Genomic DNA, 14758 nt, shown 5'->3' on the forward strand with positions numbered 1-14758 from the left:
TGTGCTGTGATATTTAGGTTTTACTGCCATGAATCAATGATGGCCATGTTATTTTCAGATCTTCTAAAAATGTGTAGATAGTGTGGCACAGGATAAAAATCCTACCATAAAATCTATATAAAACATGAACACACTACGGTAAAACTGTTTTACAAACTTCTACAGAGAGTCTGAAAATGAATTAGGTCTATGTTGGTGCTAAGGACTAAGAAAGTACAAACACATATGATAAAGCCTTTGTTCCATACCACAATATTATCTATCTGTACACAGGTGGATACAGAGGAAGATCTTCTCAGTCAAGAGACACTGATACAAGACAGACTATAAGAGCCAGGGGGTGTAAGAGATGTGTGTGGGGGGGGCGCAAAATGACTCCTGAAAGCTAAGGGAAAATGTCTTTCCCTCCATGAGGCAGAGAACTATGGCATTTACTTAACTTGTAAAATAGATTAAAACCAACTGCAATACCTTTTCTGGGATGGCTGCATTAACACTGAAACTTTATCATCGAAGAATTTCTTCATCGCAAATCTGTCTAAAGCCTGATCAGCACTGTCAGGAGAGAGACATACATAATGTGTTATTCCATTGGGACCTATCATAGAAATTCAACAAATTACAGACTGAAGCATAAAAAAACAAGAAACATACCTTAAGTACCTGGAACATTTAACTGTTCACAAGGTCAGGCAAACACATTTTTTCATCTGCCATTTTATAAATTCCATTTTTTCAGACAGTTTCCTTTCTAAGCCACCTATTTCCTGTGTTCAAATCCCCAACTTTTGCCATATAGTCCATGATGAAAAATTTGCAACTAGCTCCAAAGTGCTAACGATATCACATGCAGTTTTCTCTGTGTGATACACACAGAGAAGTCCACTTACATGCCTAACAGATGCAATAAAATCTGGTCCTTTGTATATAACTGTAGGTGCTTTAGGACAGGAGATAGTAAATAATATATATAATCATTTATGTTTATGTAAATGTAATATTAATGTGTGTATCACTTTTATAGCATATTGTAAAAACTAAATGAAAAAATATTCTTCATTAAGAACTATACAGATTTTTCCTTCACTTAAAAAAAACCTCCCTGCCACTTTCAGTACGGAGTTTTTCTCAAAAGTTGATGACACGATAAGGCTACAATCATTTAGTGGTGTACTGAAGAAATCTGCCCCTTCTATGCTATCTGTTGCTGAATCTCATACTTGCTCATTTTTAATATGTCTACTTGGCAGGTGATGTGTTCTCCTCCACATACAGTTATTCAGAATATTATCAATCTCTGTCATTCTTATCTTGCGGCATTTCAAATTCACCATAACTGAGACAGAAGTTTTCTAAGTTGTTCTGCAACATACACAGTCTGTATTTAAAATTTTGCACTAGTGCCAAGGATTTCTCTCACAGCCTGAATATGCTGCCATGCCTACAGCACTGACAATCTTCCACAAATTCAGAACTTGCTAGAGACTGTTTCCCCCTGCCACCCCTTCACAGCAAATATATGAAAAGTTTAAATGGGAGCTAGGAGTTTACGTGACAGTTTCCAGTATCTCTCACATCCCACAGCCAAGCTAGAAGAAATCATGAATTTAGCACGGGTAGAAGGCATCATCATCTCTCATTCTAGGTATTCTACCACTGCATCATGCCATCATGTTGTTGTGCCAGGACATTACTACACTGTATCATCATCGCATGCCATAATCATCTGAAGTAGAGGTGCACCAATACTTCAGTGCATGTAGTACCAGCACCAATAAAAGGATCATCAGCCATGCTCAGGAATCAGCTTTTTTTTGGCTGATGTGGCCGATAATGTCACCGATAAATGCCACGTGCATGTGTGCAGCTGCAGAATGCACGCAACCAGGAACGCAGCCCAGCAGCTTGGAGAGCAGTGTCCAGCCAGTAAGTTTGTGGGGGGAGGAGGCCCCAACAGTGAGGGAGGGGTGGAACGGGGCAGGCAATACCCAACCAGGGCAGGGCATGGGATGGAGCCGACAGCTCACCTGGGGGATGCAGCTCCTGCTGCTGTGCACACCCTCGGGGGAAATATTAGGGGGCACGTGCCTCCTGGATCCGTGCATGGGGTGAGGGTGGGCTGCCTGCTGTGTGCTTGGGGCCAGGGCTGCACTGGGATCTTCCCAGTGGCTGTGCTCAGGCTGGGCACGGCAGGGTGGGCAGCGCTGTGAGGGGGGGGTCTACAGTGAATTCTGTGGTGGCTCTAGTTCCCCTGGCAACTCCTCTACCAGAACTGCTGCCTGCCCCCACCAGCCCGAGTGCAGCTGCTGGGAAGAGGCTGGTGCAGCCCCAGCCCCAAGCGCAAGTAGGCAGCATACCCTTGCCCTGCGCACAGATCTGGGGGGGGCATATGCCCCCCCCATGCCTCCCTTGGGGGTAGGTGCAGCGGCACGCCTTCTGGACAAGCCACTGCCTCTGTCCCATATCCTGCCCTACCCCCAGTGCCTACCCCAGCCCCACTTCCTCCATCATCATTGGGGCCTCCGTCTTCCCTCCCCCACGCCCCTTCCCCCTCAACAGACTTATCAGCCAGATGCTGCTCTTCAAGCTGCTGGGCTGCATATCGGCAATCGGACTGCTATTGACCGATATGGCTGGTCAATAACTGGCTATCGGTATCGGCTCAAAAAATCTTTATTGGTCCACCCCTAATTTGAACCAATGTTGCAACACAGAGCAACAGAGCACTGCAATGTCCTTGTGACATACTGTTTGTGCTCCAGGATTAAAGTAAAATGATGCTAACCCTTGTCCTAAGAGATGAGTTGTTATTCTAAAGGTGAAAGTATTACTTCAGTTTCTAAAGTATATTATTGTGTATAAAGGATGCAACTGCATTTTCCAGTCCATGTTTTATTATTTATCTATTACCAGATTTATCACAATTAAGTGGATATTTGATATTAAGTTGAATGGATTCAAGATTTCATTCATTTCATAAGTAATCCACAATCTGGGGCCAGATTCTAATCTTCATCAAACCTATGTCATTCCTGACATAGCACCACAGAGTCCTAGCCACGGACTCTGTGGTGCTATTTTTACAAATTTAAAGACACACATACGGACTCCAAAAATAAAAGTGACAAGATTTCTTAAAATATATGAATAAAAGGTATTTTACACATTTTCTCAGTGTTTAAGAATTATCATCCTGGATGATTTTCTACACAGCAAAAGCTCACCTTCGTAATGTGACACTGGCTTAAATAATTTTCAAGACATTTCAGCACCATCTGACTAAAACTGGCATGGGAATGTCAAATGGGCAAGCGTACAACAGTACTACTAACAGGAACTTTTCAGTGATTTCTTACCTTGCAGAAACATTGGTGAAATGCATATATGATGATATCACTACGCCTATCCTTCCTTTTCCACCCTGTATTGGGAAAACAGAATATTGTTTTATGATCATATGGCACCAAAAGTGTATTTGGTACTCTACAGAAATAAAGGCATCCACTTTATATCTATCTATACATATAGCACACACAATGGTACAGTACTTCAGGGATTCCACTACATTATATGGAAAAAGATGTACGTATAATAGAGGTGCACCGATATATCGGTCCATTTCGTGTTGGCACTGATAAAAGGAAAATTTACGCAATTGGCTTTTTTTGGCCGGCATAGCCAATAAATTCATCTATAAATGCTGCATGCATGCGTGCAGTTACAGCATGCACACAGCCAGTTGGAGAGCAGCATCCAGCCAGTAAGCTGGGGGGGGGGGGGAATCAAGGCCCCCGCGGTGAGGGAGTGAGTGGGGCTGGGGCAGGAGCAGAGGCAGGTGCTGTCCAGCCAGGGAGGGGTGGGGGATGTAGCCATGGGGAGGGTGGGGAAGGGGGATGGGTCCCCACCACTGTGTGCACCCCCGGGGGAGCCATGAAGGCCATGTGCCCCCCAGGTTTGTGCTGGCCTCTTCCTGGTGCAGGGGGTTGGGTTGGGCTGGGGCAGGGCAGGCAGCGGCAGCACTGGGAGAAGGGCTACAGCAAATTTTGGGGTGGCTGTAGCCCACCCTGTAGCCCAACTTCTCAGCACTACTGCTGCCCACTTCACCCCACTCACCCTGAAAATCCGATTAAACTTTAAAAAAGTTAAACCAAAAAAGTTCCTTTAATCAAAACCCATGAATCAGTTTCATTTCTGTTTCTTTTTTTATTACTCCTTACAATAGAATATATTTGTTATGTACATGGTACAATTTTATATCAAAGCCAACCAAGCTCTAAATTAAAACAAAGATAACCACGAACTGTGGCAGTAACATTTTTTAGCTACTTTTTTGGCTCATCCAAGACAAGCCTAGACAAATTTGCAGTTTCTGGCATGATGTGCTCCAAAGTACATATTCCAGAAAGCACTTGGGGTACCCATACATGTACTCCAGGGTGGGAAGAGGTCTTTTTGGGAGCCACTAATTAACATGCCCACAGTGTCTCATGTGTTCAGCGTTCTATATTTCAAAATGGTGGGGGGGGGGACTTAAACTAAAGCTTGTTCAATGAGCTTTAGTCAGAGCAGTGTTTCTCAACCTTTCAAGTAGCAAGTATCCCCTTAACTTCTGAAAATTTTAATAAGTACCCCAATGCTCAATTTTTCAGGGGATTTTATATTTACAGACTAATGCGAGCCATATGTTGGAAGAAGGGCTGTTTATATAGGGCCATGATATGACAGATGTCTGATCTGGTGTGGATAGGGTTGCCACCTTTTATACCAGGGGTGCACAACTGAAGTATGTACCTGGGATAGAGGTGATGTAGGCCAAAGCTAGGAGGGCTGAATTATTACTGGGGAATTTAAAGTGCTGTGCAATATGCGGTGCACCAAATTTTTTGCTATAGTTTTGAAAGGAAAAGAGGGTGAGAGAGAGAATGTTGGGGTACCCACATATGCTCTGCCTGTGTCATGTACCCCCAGGGGTATGCATACCACAGGTTGAGAAACTATGAGTTAAAGCACCCCCACTACCATTTTGAAACATGGGGACACTGAATACGCAAGACACTGCAGCACACTGGAGTGTTCTGATTAATCAAAACATGTTGGAGCATGTGTAAGAGTGTCCATGGGTTCTGACAGTTTTTAGCATTTTTTTAGCACCTGTGATTTATAATAACTACCCCTCATTATTTATGGAGTATTTTTAGGATGTTTCAAAATCTTAACATGACATTTACAGTACAAATGATCAACCACTAATTCTTACTAGTTTTAACATGCTTCCTGACTACTCAGACAACAGATTTCAGCAATGTCTAAGAAGGATAGCAGTGGGAAGCTTTTAAGCCATTAAATAAGTTCGTCAACAATTATTCAGTGGTGATTATATTTAATATTCATTGCCATCTTTTGCTTTTTATCTGAAGTGCAGTTATTACCTTGGTCAAAATGGGTCCATCAAAATTAATATATTTGCTTCCCGAGTCTCCTTATTCTGACTTCCTTTTTTAAGCCATTTTTAAGGCTCAACCAACAACAAATCAAGATTTCCACACAGGTAATATCTGCTCATATGCTACCAACTGTAGACCCAGAGGCCATGTTATTGGGATTTTTGCCACAGACATCAAAGCCCATGCAATACTACATGTATTTGCCTCAAGTGTCATCAACATATCTGCCAACTCAGTTATGATCTCATAATTAATTATTTTGTTTTTATTTAGATTGGTCTTTATTTCTCTCTGAAGCGAACAAATATTGAGAAGTGAAAACATTGCATAAGAATAACAGCACCTTAGGGCACTGCAATTATGCAGTCAGTTTCAACCTGCCTGAGCCCAGGAGGTATTGACTGCCCTCATTTCCCACACACTGCAACAGCAGTACAACATAGTATTTGTCACGAACCCAGTCACTATGAACGGCAGGGTTTGGGGGCATCACACAAATTCTCTGGTGTTTGTATTTCACCAATATGACTTGTGTGGTCTCATTGGGAAGACACTGTATCCATTTATTTCATGTTTATTACTGTTACATTATGCTGTCTGTTTATATCTTTATGATTTTGTATATGGTTTAGTCAAGGGATTGGAGAGACACATATTCGGGAAAAGAGCGTAGGCAGAATCGCTAATTATCCCTTGCCATAGTGCCACTAGGATAAGAACTACCACTCCTAGGCACAGGAGACCTTTTTGAGTTGGGCACTGTCTGCCTGCAATGGAAAAGTCAACTCCTCAATAGTGAAATCATCTGAGAGAAATGGCCCATCAGCCAGAGGAATGCCAACTGTCCCAGGGAGAGAAGTTTCAGGAGACGCATGATGAGGAACTGGGACAATGCTGACGAGGGTGGGTGCTGGCTTGGAGGTATTATAAGGGCTGCTTGTAAAGTGGCCAGGGTCTTTTGGAATTTTGCAGGCTGGAGAAGCATCCATGATTGCAGCAGCCAGGGCTGGTAGATTAAGCAGGGAGGCTGATTTCTAAAAACACAGGCAGAACTCCCACAGGGGTGCTAAGTGGTAGCCAGCTGAGAAGGTATGAAATTTTACCTATCTTTTGTTCTGCCTTCAAACTTATGGTCAGTTTTTCATGTACAAATCTTTTCTCCTACATTATAAAATCCTTTTGCTGTTTTGTCTTCTGACTCGTTTGCCTGTGGCACAGAGTGATCTGTGATATTCCAGACTTACTCACTGTAACATTTTTTCTACAATGGAAAAGGCTGACAGAGATGCCCCCGCTGCATCTATGAGGTCCAGTACAAGAGCAGTGGAGCCAAGGTTTAGCGGGATAAGGAGTTATACCTAGACACACTTTGGTCTATTCCTTGGGACAAGCAGTGGGACAGCAGGGAGATGCTTGGGGCTCTGGGGGGGACCCTGTGGATGGGTTTGTGACAATTTTATAGTTCAAACAGATGGCATGTTATATGGGATATTCAGCCAGGATGGGCCTAATAGCCAAACAAGTGCATATAAACTCCATGATTAAATCCCAGAATGGAAATTAAGATGCATCTAAATACCCAATTTAGACAACTAATGATAGATTTAAACATCCAAGATCTACTGATCTCCAAGACTTGATGTGACCAACTGTCAGTGATTCTAAGAAGTGCTGAGAGCCCTTACAGCCCACTGGGGTCAGTAAATCTATCACAAAACGAGAAAGTCTCTTCAGAAGTTTGTTACAGAGATGGAAAATCTCAACACACTAAATCAGTGGTGTTCAAACTATGGCCCAAAGAGCTGAGTCATCTTACCTGTGGGGCTCCTCAGAAATCCGGAAATTTGGCAGCTCTGGGAGCTGGGGTGGCCATGACAACGTGGCCACCACTTCCCTGCTACTAGGTTTCTGGATCTGTGGGGAGCCCCATGGACCCACATGCTGGACTGGGCCAGTGCACAGAGCTAGTTCTTGGTTTGACTCAGCAGCTGGCCCCAGATCCAGCAAGTGGTCCCAGACCTAGCACACAGGATCAGTCTATGTATCAGATCTGGCCTGCGTACCTGGCCTTGCACACCAGATCCAGTCCATGGACTGGCTGCACCCCATTCATCCAGCCCATGAACAACTGGTCCCTCCTGAGATTAGGGGGCCACCATTTGGCAGCAAGTGGGGACCACCTGCAGCCGCTGGAGGCAGTGGCGGTGGCGGTGAGTGGAGACTGGCTGTGTTGGCAGTGAGGGGGGTGGGTGTGGGTGGCGACCGTCCACAGAAGCCAGCAGCAGCTTTGGTGGCGGCCAATCTCAGGGGGGCATGTGCTGCGCCCCCCCACTCCCCATGTCTGCCCTACGCATCACTTATGATCCAGCCTGCATGCCACAAAAGTTGAGCACCACTGCATTAAACGTAATCAATAAAGAAATAGCACTCACTTTGGAAAAACATCTCTCATTGCACATGGAGCCTAACTTTGAGTTTATTGGGTCAGATGCTAAGCCAGAACACCTGAGAGAATTTTCATGTGATGACTGCTAAATGCTAAAACTCCTGCTTTTTAAATATATATTTTTTTGGTAATAATACGGTATTCAATATAAAAAATCATAGGGGCTGTTTACTCACCCTGCAATGAATCACTACCACATGCTGAGGGTCACTGTTCAACCATGACTCCATGGCCTTGCAAATGGTGCACAACTTATCCAGAGGAGGGGCATGCAAATCAGGCCACCCCACATCCATTATCTGGAATCAAAAAAAAGCAATTTTACTTTCTAGTTACAAATCCATCTCAACACTCTCACAATCTGACATAATACTACCCTGGGATATGCCATGATTGTACAATGTACCCTCTTCCCCCAAAACAGAAGAATCTGTGCAGAACAGAATCACAGCACAAAATCATTTTTTAAAAATACCTTTTTGTTACATCAATAAAACATCTGCATGCATCTCTTAGAACAGAAGTATTTTTTTCTATCAGTACTAATTCACTTTAACTTTCCTGGCAAGTATGAAGAAATCTTATTCATTCTCTCGCTCAGGGGCTGGCAACTTTTAACAACCCAGTTCAATGTGGGCTAGGTTGACTTTGGTGGTGTCAGTGGTAGGGGGCTTTGTGTTCAATCTGGAGGCCAGGCAGCTGTTTCCCCCAGCCCCCTATTCCCCAGCTGTAGCAAAGGTGCAGCTTTCATCCACTGGGAAATTGTGCCAGGGCTGAGCACGTGGAAGCTGCGTCCTCACTGTGGCTGCCTATCCACCCCATCTCCCACCTGTGATACAGCTCCCTAACCAGCTAGAAACACCACCTGCACCACAGCCCAGGTGCAGGGAGCTGAGGGAAGCAGCAGCAGCACAGGTGCAGCTTCCAGATGTTCAGTGCACTGCCTTATCATCTGGCCCCAGCATGGGCACAAGCACAGGCAAAGCCCTCTAGCTCCATGGACTGGATTTGGTCCACAGGCTGCGTTACCAACCCTTGCTGTAGCTAGTCAGACATTTTCTTAAAGTTTTCTGTTGAAAAAGGCTGACTTATTTGAAGTGGAAATGTATCACAAGAAAGGGCCAGTTCTGATGAATTTCCCATGGAAAAAAAAAGAAAAAAGTTAGGAATCATCTCATTCTGACATTTTGAACTACATAGTTTTGAGGATTATTTTTTTCTTGTTGTGCAAAATGATGCTTCATTTAAAAAACAGTAAAATCATTTTAAAAAGTCAAAATTGGAACATAAAATTTTGATTGACCTAGATCAGGGATCAGCGATGTTTCCAACCAGGGACTAGAAAAGGGTTGGGCAAAATATGGCCTGCCAGCTGACTGGATCCAGCCTGCGGGGGGGATGCCCACTAATTGACTGGATCCAGCCTATGCATATCCCCACAGTGCTCTGCATGGTGACCACCTGGGGCAGCCCGCGCCACTCCCCAGCCCACACCCACTGGCCCTGGTCCAGGCCAACGTGCACAGCTTTGAGCAGGGCTGCTGCTAGTACAATTGCACCTGCCCAGGTGTTGCTAAGTTCCCCTCCCCATCAGCAGCACTGCCTCCTCCTGTTCCTGTTAAGCTCCAGGTGGGGAAGAGCTTCAGCTGGCTGGCTCCTTCCCAGCATTCAGCTCCTTAGCTGCCTTCCACCTACTTGGCCAACAAGTGCCAGGCTGGTAAGTGTGAGTTAGGGTGTGCTATGGGCTGCAGTGTGGTGTGGGCTACATCAGGCAAGGTCAGCCCCATGTGGAACGCAATGGGAGCAGCCACAGATCGCACTGCCTGGGCAAACTCTGCTGCACAAATCCCCTGCCCCCTCACCCCTAGGCAGCTCCTGCGACCTAGTACCCAGGTAGCAGCCACCCACAGGGGAGGGGCACGCAAGGAGCAGACTGAAGCTCTGCCCTGGGCCCCACCGTGTCACTGCCTCACAACCCTGGCCTTGCCCAAACGTACTGCTCCCTGACCGCCCTTGACCCCATCCCACACAGGGAGTTTTGGTGTGTTGTTGCAGTGGGGGTGGGGTGGGGGTGCTGATCTGGTCCACCATAACTCACCAAAACTCTCTGTGGCACCCAGGCCCAAATAATTGCCCACCCCTGGGCTAGAATGACCCAGCTCAGATATGAACAGGGTTGGCACTCAAACCCAGCCACCTCTGCAGCTTCTTCCTGGTTCCTGTTCACCAGAGGCCATTCTGCCAAATTGTGACACAGCATAGGGAGAGCTCCCCATTTGCTGAAGCCCCAGGTTCTCAGCTGTGAGGTGATGCTTAAGGATCTCCCCCTCCACTATAGCCCCCAGTGCCCGGCTACTGTATGGTGCGGGCAGAGGACCTTACTGCTGAAGCCATGATTCTGGGGCTGAATCCAAAGGGGCTACAGGCTGGATTCAATCAGCTATTAGATAAAAACACCAAAAAGCCCTGCTAACGTGCCCAATCTATAAAGACGTAGTGCGAGGCAGGTCCAACTAATGAAATGCCTCTTCTGGGCGCTGGGCTTGGCATGGGAGCGTGCCAAGTTTAAAGTAAAGCATCTTTTTTTCACATCTGCAAACAACGTATTGTTCAAATTCCAAAAATGGTAACCTTAAGTCTTATAGCATATGTATTTCAGCTGCTTACAGGGTACTAGACAAAACTTCTAATGTCTCAGTTATATTGCCCCAACAGTCCAATCATTGTTAGGCCCCCATAATGCCTTTACTGCATGTGTTCTAGGCCCCAGGTAACCACTGAAAGGCTTTTAAAGATCTCAGTGAGCTAGTCCCAGATGGATATTCAACCTTCCAGATCCCCCTCTCACTCCTAAGAAAATGTGGCAACAAACGAAGATAAAAATCAGGGAACAAAAGCTATGTGGGAGAGCAAAGATATTCACATTTTCTGTTCTTGTTATAGCTTTTCCAGTGTGCAGAGCTATACTTGGGAACAAATGAAGAAAAATCTATGAAACATGAACTTATGTTGAACTGAGTTTGTCAGCTTCAGTTAAGACATATTATATGATCATAGATACTGTGTGGACACGTGGAAAGGAGACGGGGCACACAACTGACTTAAGTCAACGGTGATGTTTTCATCAACTTCCAAGGTGTTCAAATCAGGTCCTACATGTAAAGCCACAGTAAATAATGAAACACTTTTGTAAAACATAGCTCTCGTGCATAAAGCTACAACACTGCAAAATGAATGAAAAGGGTGGCTGTTGTGGTTTCCTGAACTTTTCCAAAAGTTGTTATCATACAATGTACATCAAAGCGCATATAGCTTTAGGGCTCACAGGAACCTACTCATACTATATTTAAGTCTAGCAAGTGAGGTAGGTTATGAAAGAAAACTAGTACCTTTGGGTTGAGTTTGGCAAGGTCATATCTTTTTTCAGAAAGGTTTAACACCTGTTTGGAAAGACGAGAGGAGAAGAAGAAAAAGAAGAATTAAACACTGATATTTCATAATGTATGCAGTAAATCACTGTGTCAAAAATGTAATGAAATTAAATTATAGTGGTGGGCCTTCAGATTTGCTATTTGCTTTAGATAATTAAATTAGCATTTGAAGTTAGATAAGCTTAGCACTTGCAACATTCAATACCTTTAATCAGAGCAAGTTCACTAAAGTACAAGAGGAAACTACAGATACTAATACCTATACATCTTAAATAAATGAAAAAAATTAAAATAAAACACCATTTGCTCTTACTGAGACCAAAGAGTGAGATTAAAAACACAATCTGTACATGTACCACAGTGGTACTGTATTCCATTTACCTTCCCTCAGATGTGATCAGAGATATCCATATTATGCAAAGCAGCTGCCCAGCATAATCAGATCCATGAATGTGCCAAGTTTCTGACAGATTTACATACCTGACTTTAGGTTTTCAAGTTTGAAAACGTGGTCTGTGTGACTCTAAACAGGAAGTATATGACAAAAGCAAGTCTAGACCCAAGATTTCCCAGCTCCTGTGTCTAACCTGCAAGATTTTACTGTTTCTGTGATTCAATCATACAGTTAAATCTGCTGGATCCCAAGCACTCAAGGAAATACATGGGAAATATATACAAGCATATTTCATGCATTTCACTTTTAAGCGGCACTTAGTAACATTAAATTATGGAAATATCTATGTTGAAGAAATAAAATTAATGTCATTAAGCCTGATTTATATTTAAATGTTATCCTTCTTATACCACCCTGCCAGTACAAGAGGCTTTACTATGAACATTAATTGCACTCTGCTACTTAAGTATCAAGACCATGAGCACTTTCTCTGAAATCATTTAATGCCTCTTAAAACTATCCTTAAACTGTAAAAAAAACAAAAAAAACTCTTTAATCCAACACGTTGATTTGTACAGTAGACAGATCATTGAATGACTTAATTATTTAACCACAAGCACATACATTTACTTTAACTTGCACATGCAAAAAGCTGTGAGTTGCTACCACCTGCAGGCAAGACCCACCTATTTTATTTTACCTACATATTGCTATGTCTATCTCAGTCATTTTCAACCTTCTTGGATTCAAAGCATCCCGCCAAAACTTTTCAAAATTTAGCAGCACCCCATTTAAAAAGCAAATTTAAATACATTATGCATGGTATAATATAAACATTATAATTATTTTATTAATCAATATTTTAATAACAGATTCAATCATTATAATTATATTATATTCACTGCCACTGCTGCTATGGCCAGGTGGAACTGTGCCACGCACCTCCTGCAGGGACAAATCAGGAAGTGGCTGTGGCAGGAGCTCATGTTTTTGCTACAGCTCTTCCCTATCTGACCCTGCACTGTATCTCCTAAAGGCAGAGGGGGCAGATGGAACTACTCCATGTACCTATGTTTTCAGGAGATATGTCAGAGCTGAACTGAGAAGCAGCGGCAGCAGACAGTTGTGCCTGCTTGCAATACATTATACAGGCAGGCATACCGCTTCTGCAGTAGCTCTTCCAGATTTAGCTCTGATGTGCCTCCTCAAAACTGAGGTATGAGGGGCAGTTGCACCCTGCAACGGCAGTGGTAGCAGCACTAATATTGCAGCACACTGGCAAGTGCTCAATGCCATTGGCACCCCAGTTGAGAACCACTGGTCTACATCAGGGGGTTTATGCTGCTGCTGTTTTAACTGGAAGCAAAATGGTCAACACAGACCTCAGCGGTAGCCAGAGAACATGCTGGCAGCAGGAGTATGTCTGCCACTCCAAGTTATACCAGCTCCTCTGACTAGCAGACTCTTTTTTCTACTAGGAGAGCTATAAATTTGCTATATCAGCTGTGGGGCATCATCTTTACACATCTCTCACCAACAAGTGCCTTACAGACAAGGCATGTAAGGCAATCCTATTAGAAACATTATATGCAGTCTGGTAAGGATGGAACCAGTATAATTTGATTAAGATTATGCTATAGAAATAGCTATATAATTTAATGAGGAATGACACATTCATTAAACCTTCCTAGAGAACTTAGCATTTTATATTCCTTAAAGAGAATTCTACAGGCTGGTTTAAAAATGCTGTAGAATGGATAGCAAAATATTTTAATAGTTTTCAATATGGAAATCATCATCATCCAGTAAGAATTTCTCACTCCTTTTCATAGTTTCAGGGGTCGGAAGGGACCTGAGCAGATCATCTAGTCCGACCCCCTGCCATGGCAGGAAAGAGTACTGGGGTCAAACGACCCCAGCAAGGTGTTCATCTAATCTCCTCTTAAAAACCCCCAGGGTAGGAGCCTGCACCACTTCTCCTGGAAGTTGGTTCCAGACCCTAGCCGCCCTGACCGTGATATCAGCGCCTCCTGATATCTAACCTAAACTTACCCTCTGCCAGCTTGTGACCGTTATTCCTGGTCACTCCTGGCGGTGCTCGGGGGAACAGTGACTCCCCCAATGCCTGCTGATCCCCCCTGACTGGTTTATAACAGGCCACAAGATCCCCCCTCAGCCTTCTCTTTTGGAGGCTGAACAGGTTCAGGTCCCGCAGCCTCTCCTCATAGGGCCTGCCCTGCTGTCCCCTGATCATATGAGTGGCCCTCTTCCGGACCCTCTCCACGCTGTCCACATCCCTCTTGAAGTGTGGCGCCCAGAACTGGACGCAGTACTCCAACTGCGGCCTGACCAGTGCCGCATAGAGGGGGAGGATCACGTCTTTGGACCTGCTCGAGATGCATCTGTGGATGCATGACAAGGTGCGGTTGGCCTTCCTGACTGCCTCTCCACACTGCTGGCCCATGTTCATCTTGGAGTCAGTGATGACCCCCAGATCCCTTTCTGCCTGCATGCTGACAAGAGGGGAGTTCCCCAACCTGTAGGTATGGTGCCGGTTGTTCCTCCCGAGGTGCATCACTTTGCACTTGTCTCTGTTGAAACCCATCCTATTCTCGTCCGCCCACCCTTGTAACCTGTCTAGGTCTGATTGTAGCCTGTTGCATCCTTCCAGTGTGCCCACGTCCCCCCACATCTTAGCATCAGCAAATTTGAACAGGGTGCTTTTTACCCCCTCGTCCAAGTCACTGATGAAGATGTTGAACAGTGCGGGCCCGAGGACCGAGCCCTGCGGAACCCCACTGCCCACGTCCTTCCACGTTGAGAAGGACCCATCCACTACTACCCTCTGGGTGCGGCCCTCCAGCCAGTTGGCGACCCATTTGACTGTGTGGGTGTCTACACCACAGCCCCCCAGTTTCTTATGCAATTCAGACTTCTAATCATTTTAAAGCACTGTTTAAATATGGCCCTGATTTTGGGGGTAGTTCACCTAATGACTGAGATGCCAGTCCTACCAAAGCTTTATACTGTGAGTGGGGGCAGC

At 44.7% G+C, this 14758-nt stretch overlaps 1 protein-coding gene across 16 annotated transcripts in view; it reads right to left on the reverse strand.

Annotated features, from left to right (window-relative positions):
- TNS3 (tensin 3) overlaps positions 1–14758 on the reverse strand; it is a 505358-nt gene that overhangs the window by 170762 nt on the left and 319838 nt on the right. For all 16 annotated transcript variants that reach the window (XM_090049504.1, XM_090049500.1, XM_090049503.1 and 13 more), the window contains 4 exons: positions 11280–11330; positions 8067–8189; positions 3357–3421; positions 472–555 (listed from right to left, as the gene is read on the reverse strand). In XM_090049504.1, the coding sequence (XP_089905630.1) occupies positions 472–555; positions 3357–3421; positions 8067–8189; positions 11280–11330 (323 nt within the window). The remainder of the gene's footprint in view (positions 1–471; positions 556–3356; positions 3422–8066; positions 8190–11279; positions 11331–14758) is intronic.

This window comes from Crocodylus siamensis, chromosome 5, assembly GCF_052110815.1.
Source record: "Crocodylus siamensis isolate JL-2025a chromosome 5, ASM5211081v1, whole genome shotgun sequence".
NCBI lineage: Eukaryota > Metazoa > Chordata > Crocodylia > Crocodylidae > Crocodylus > Crocodylus siamensis.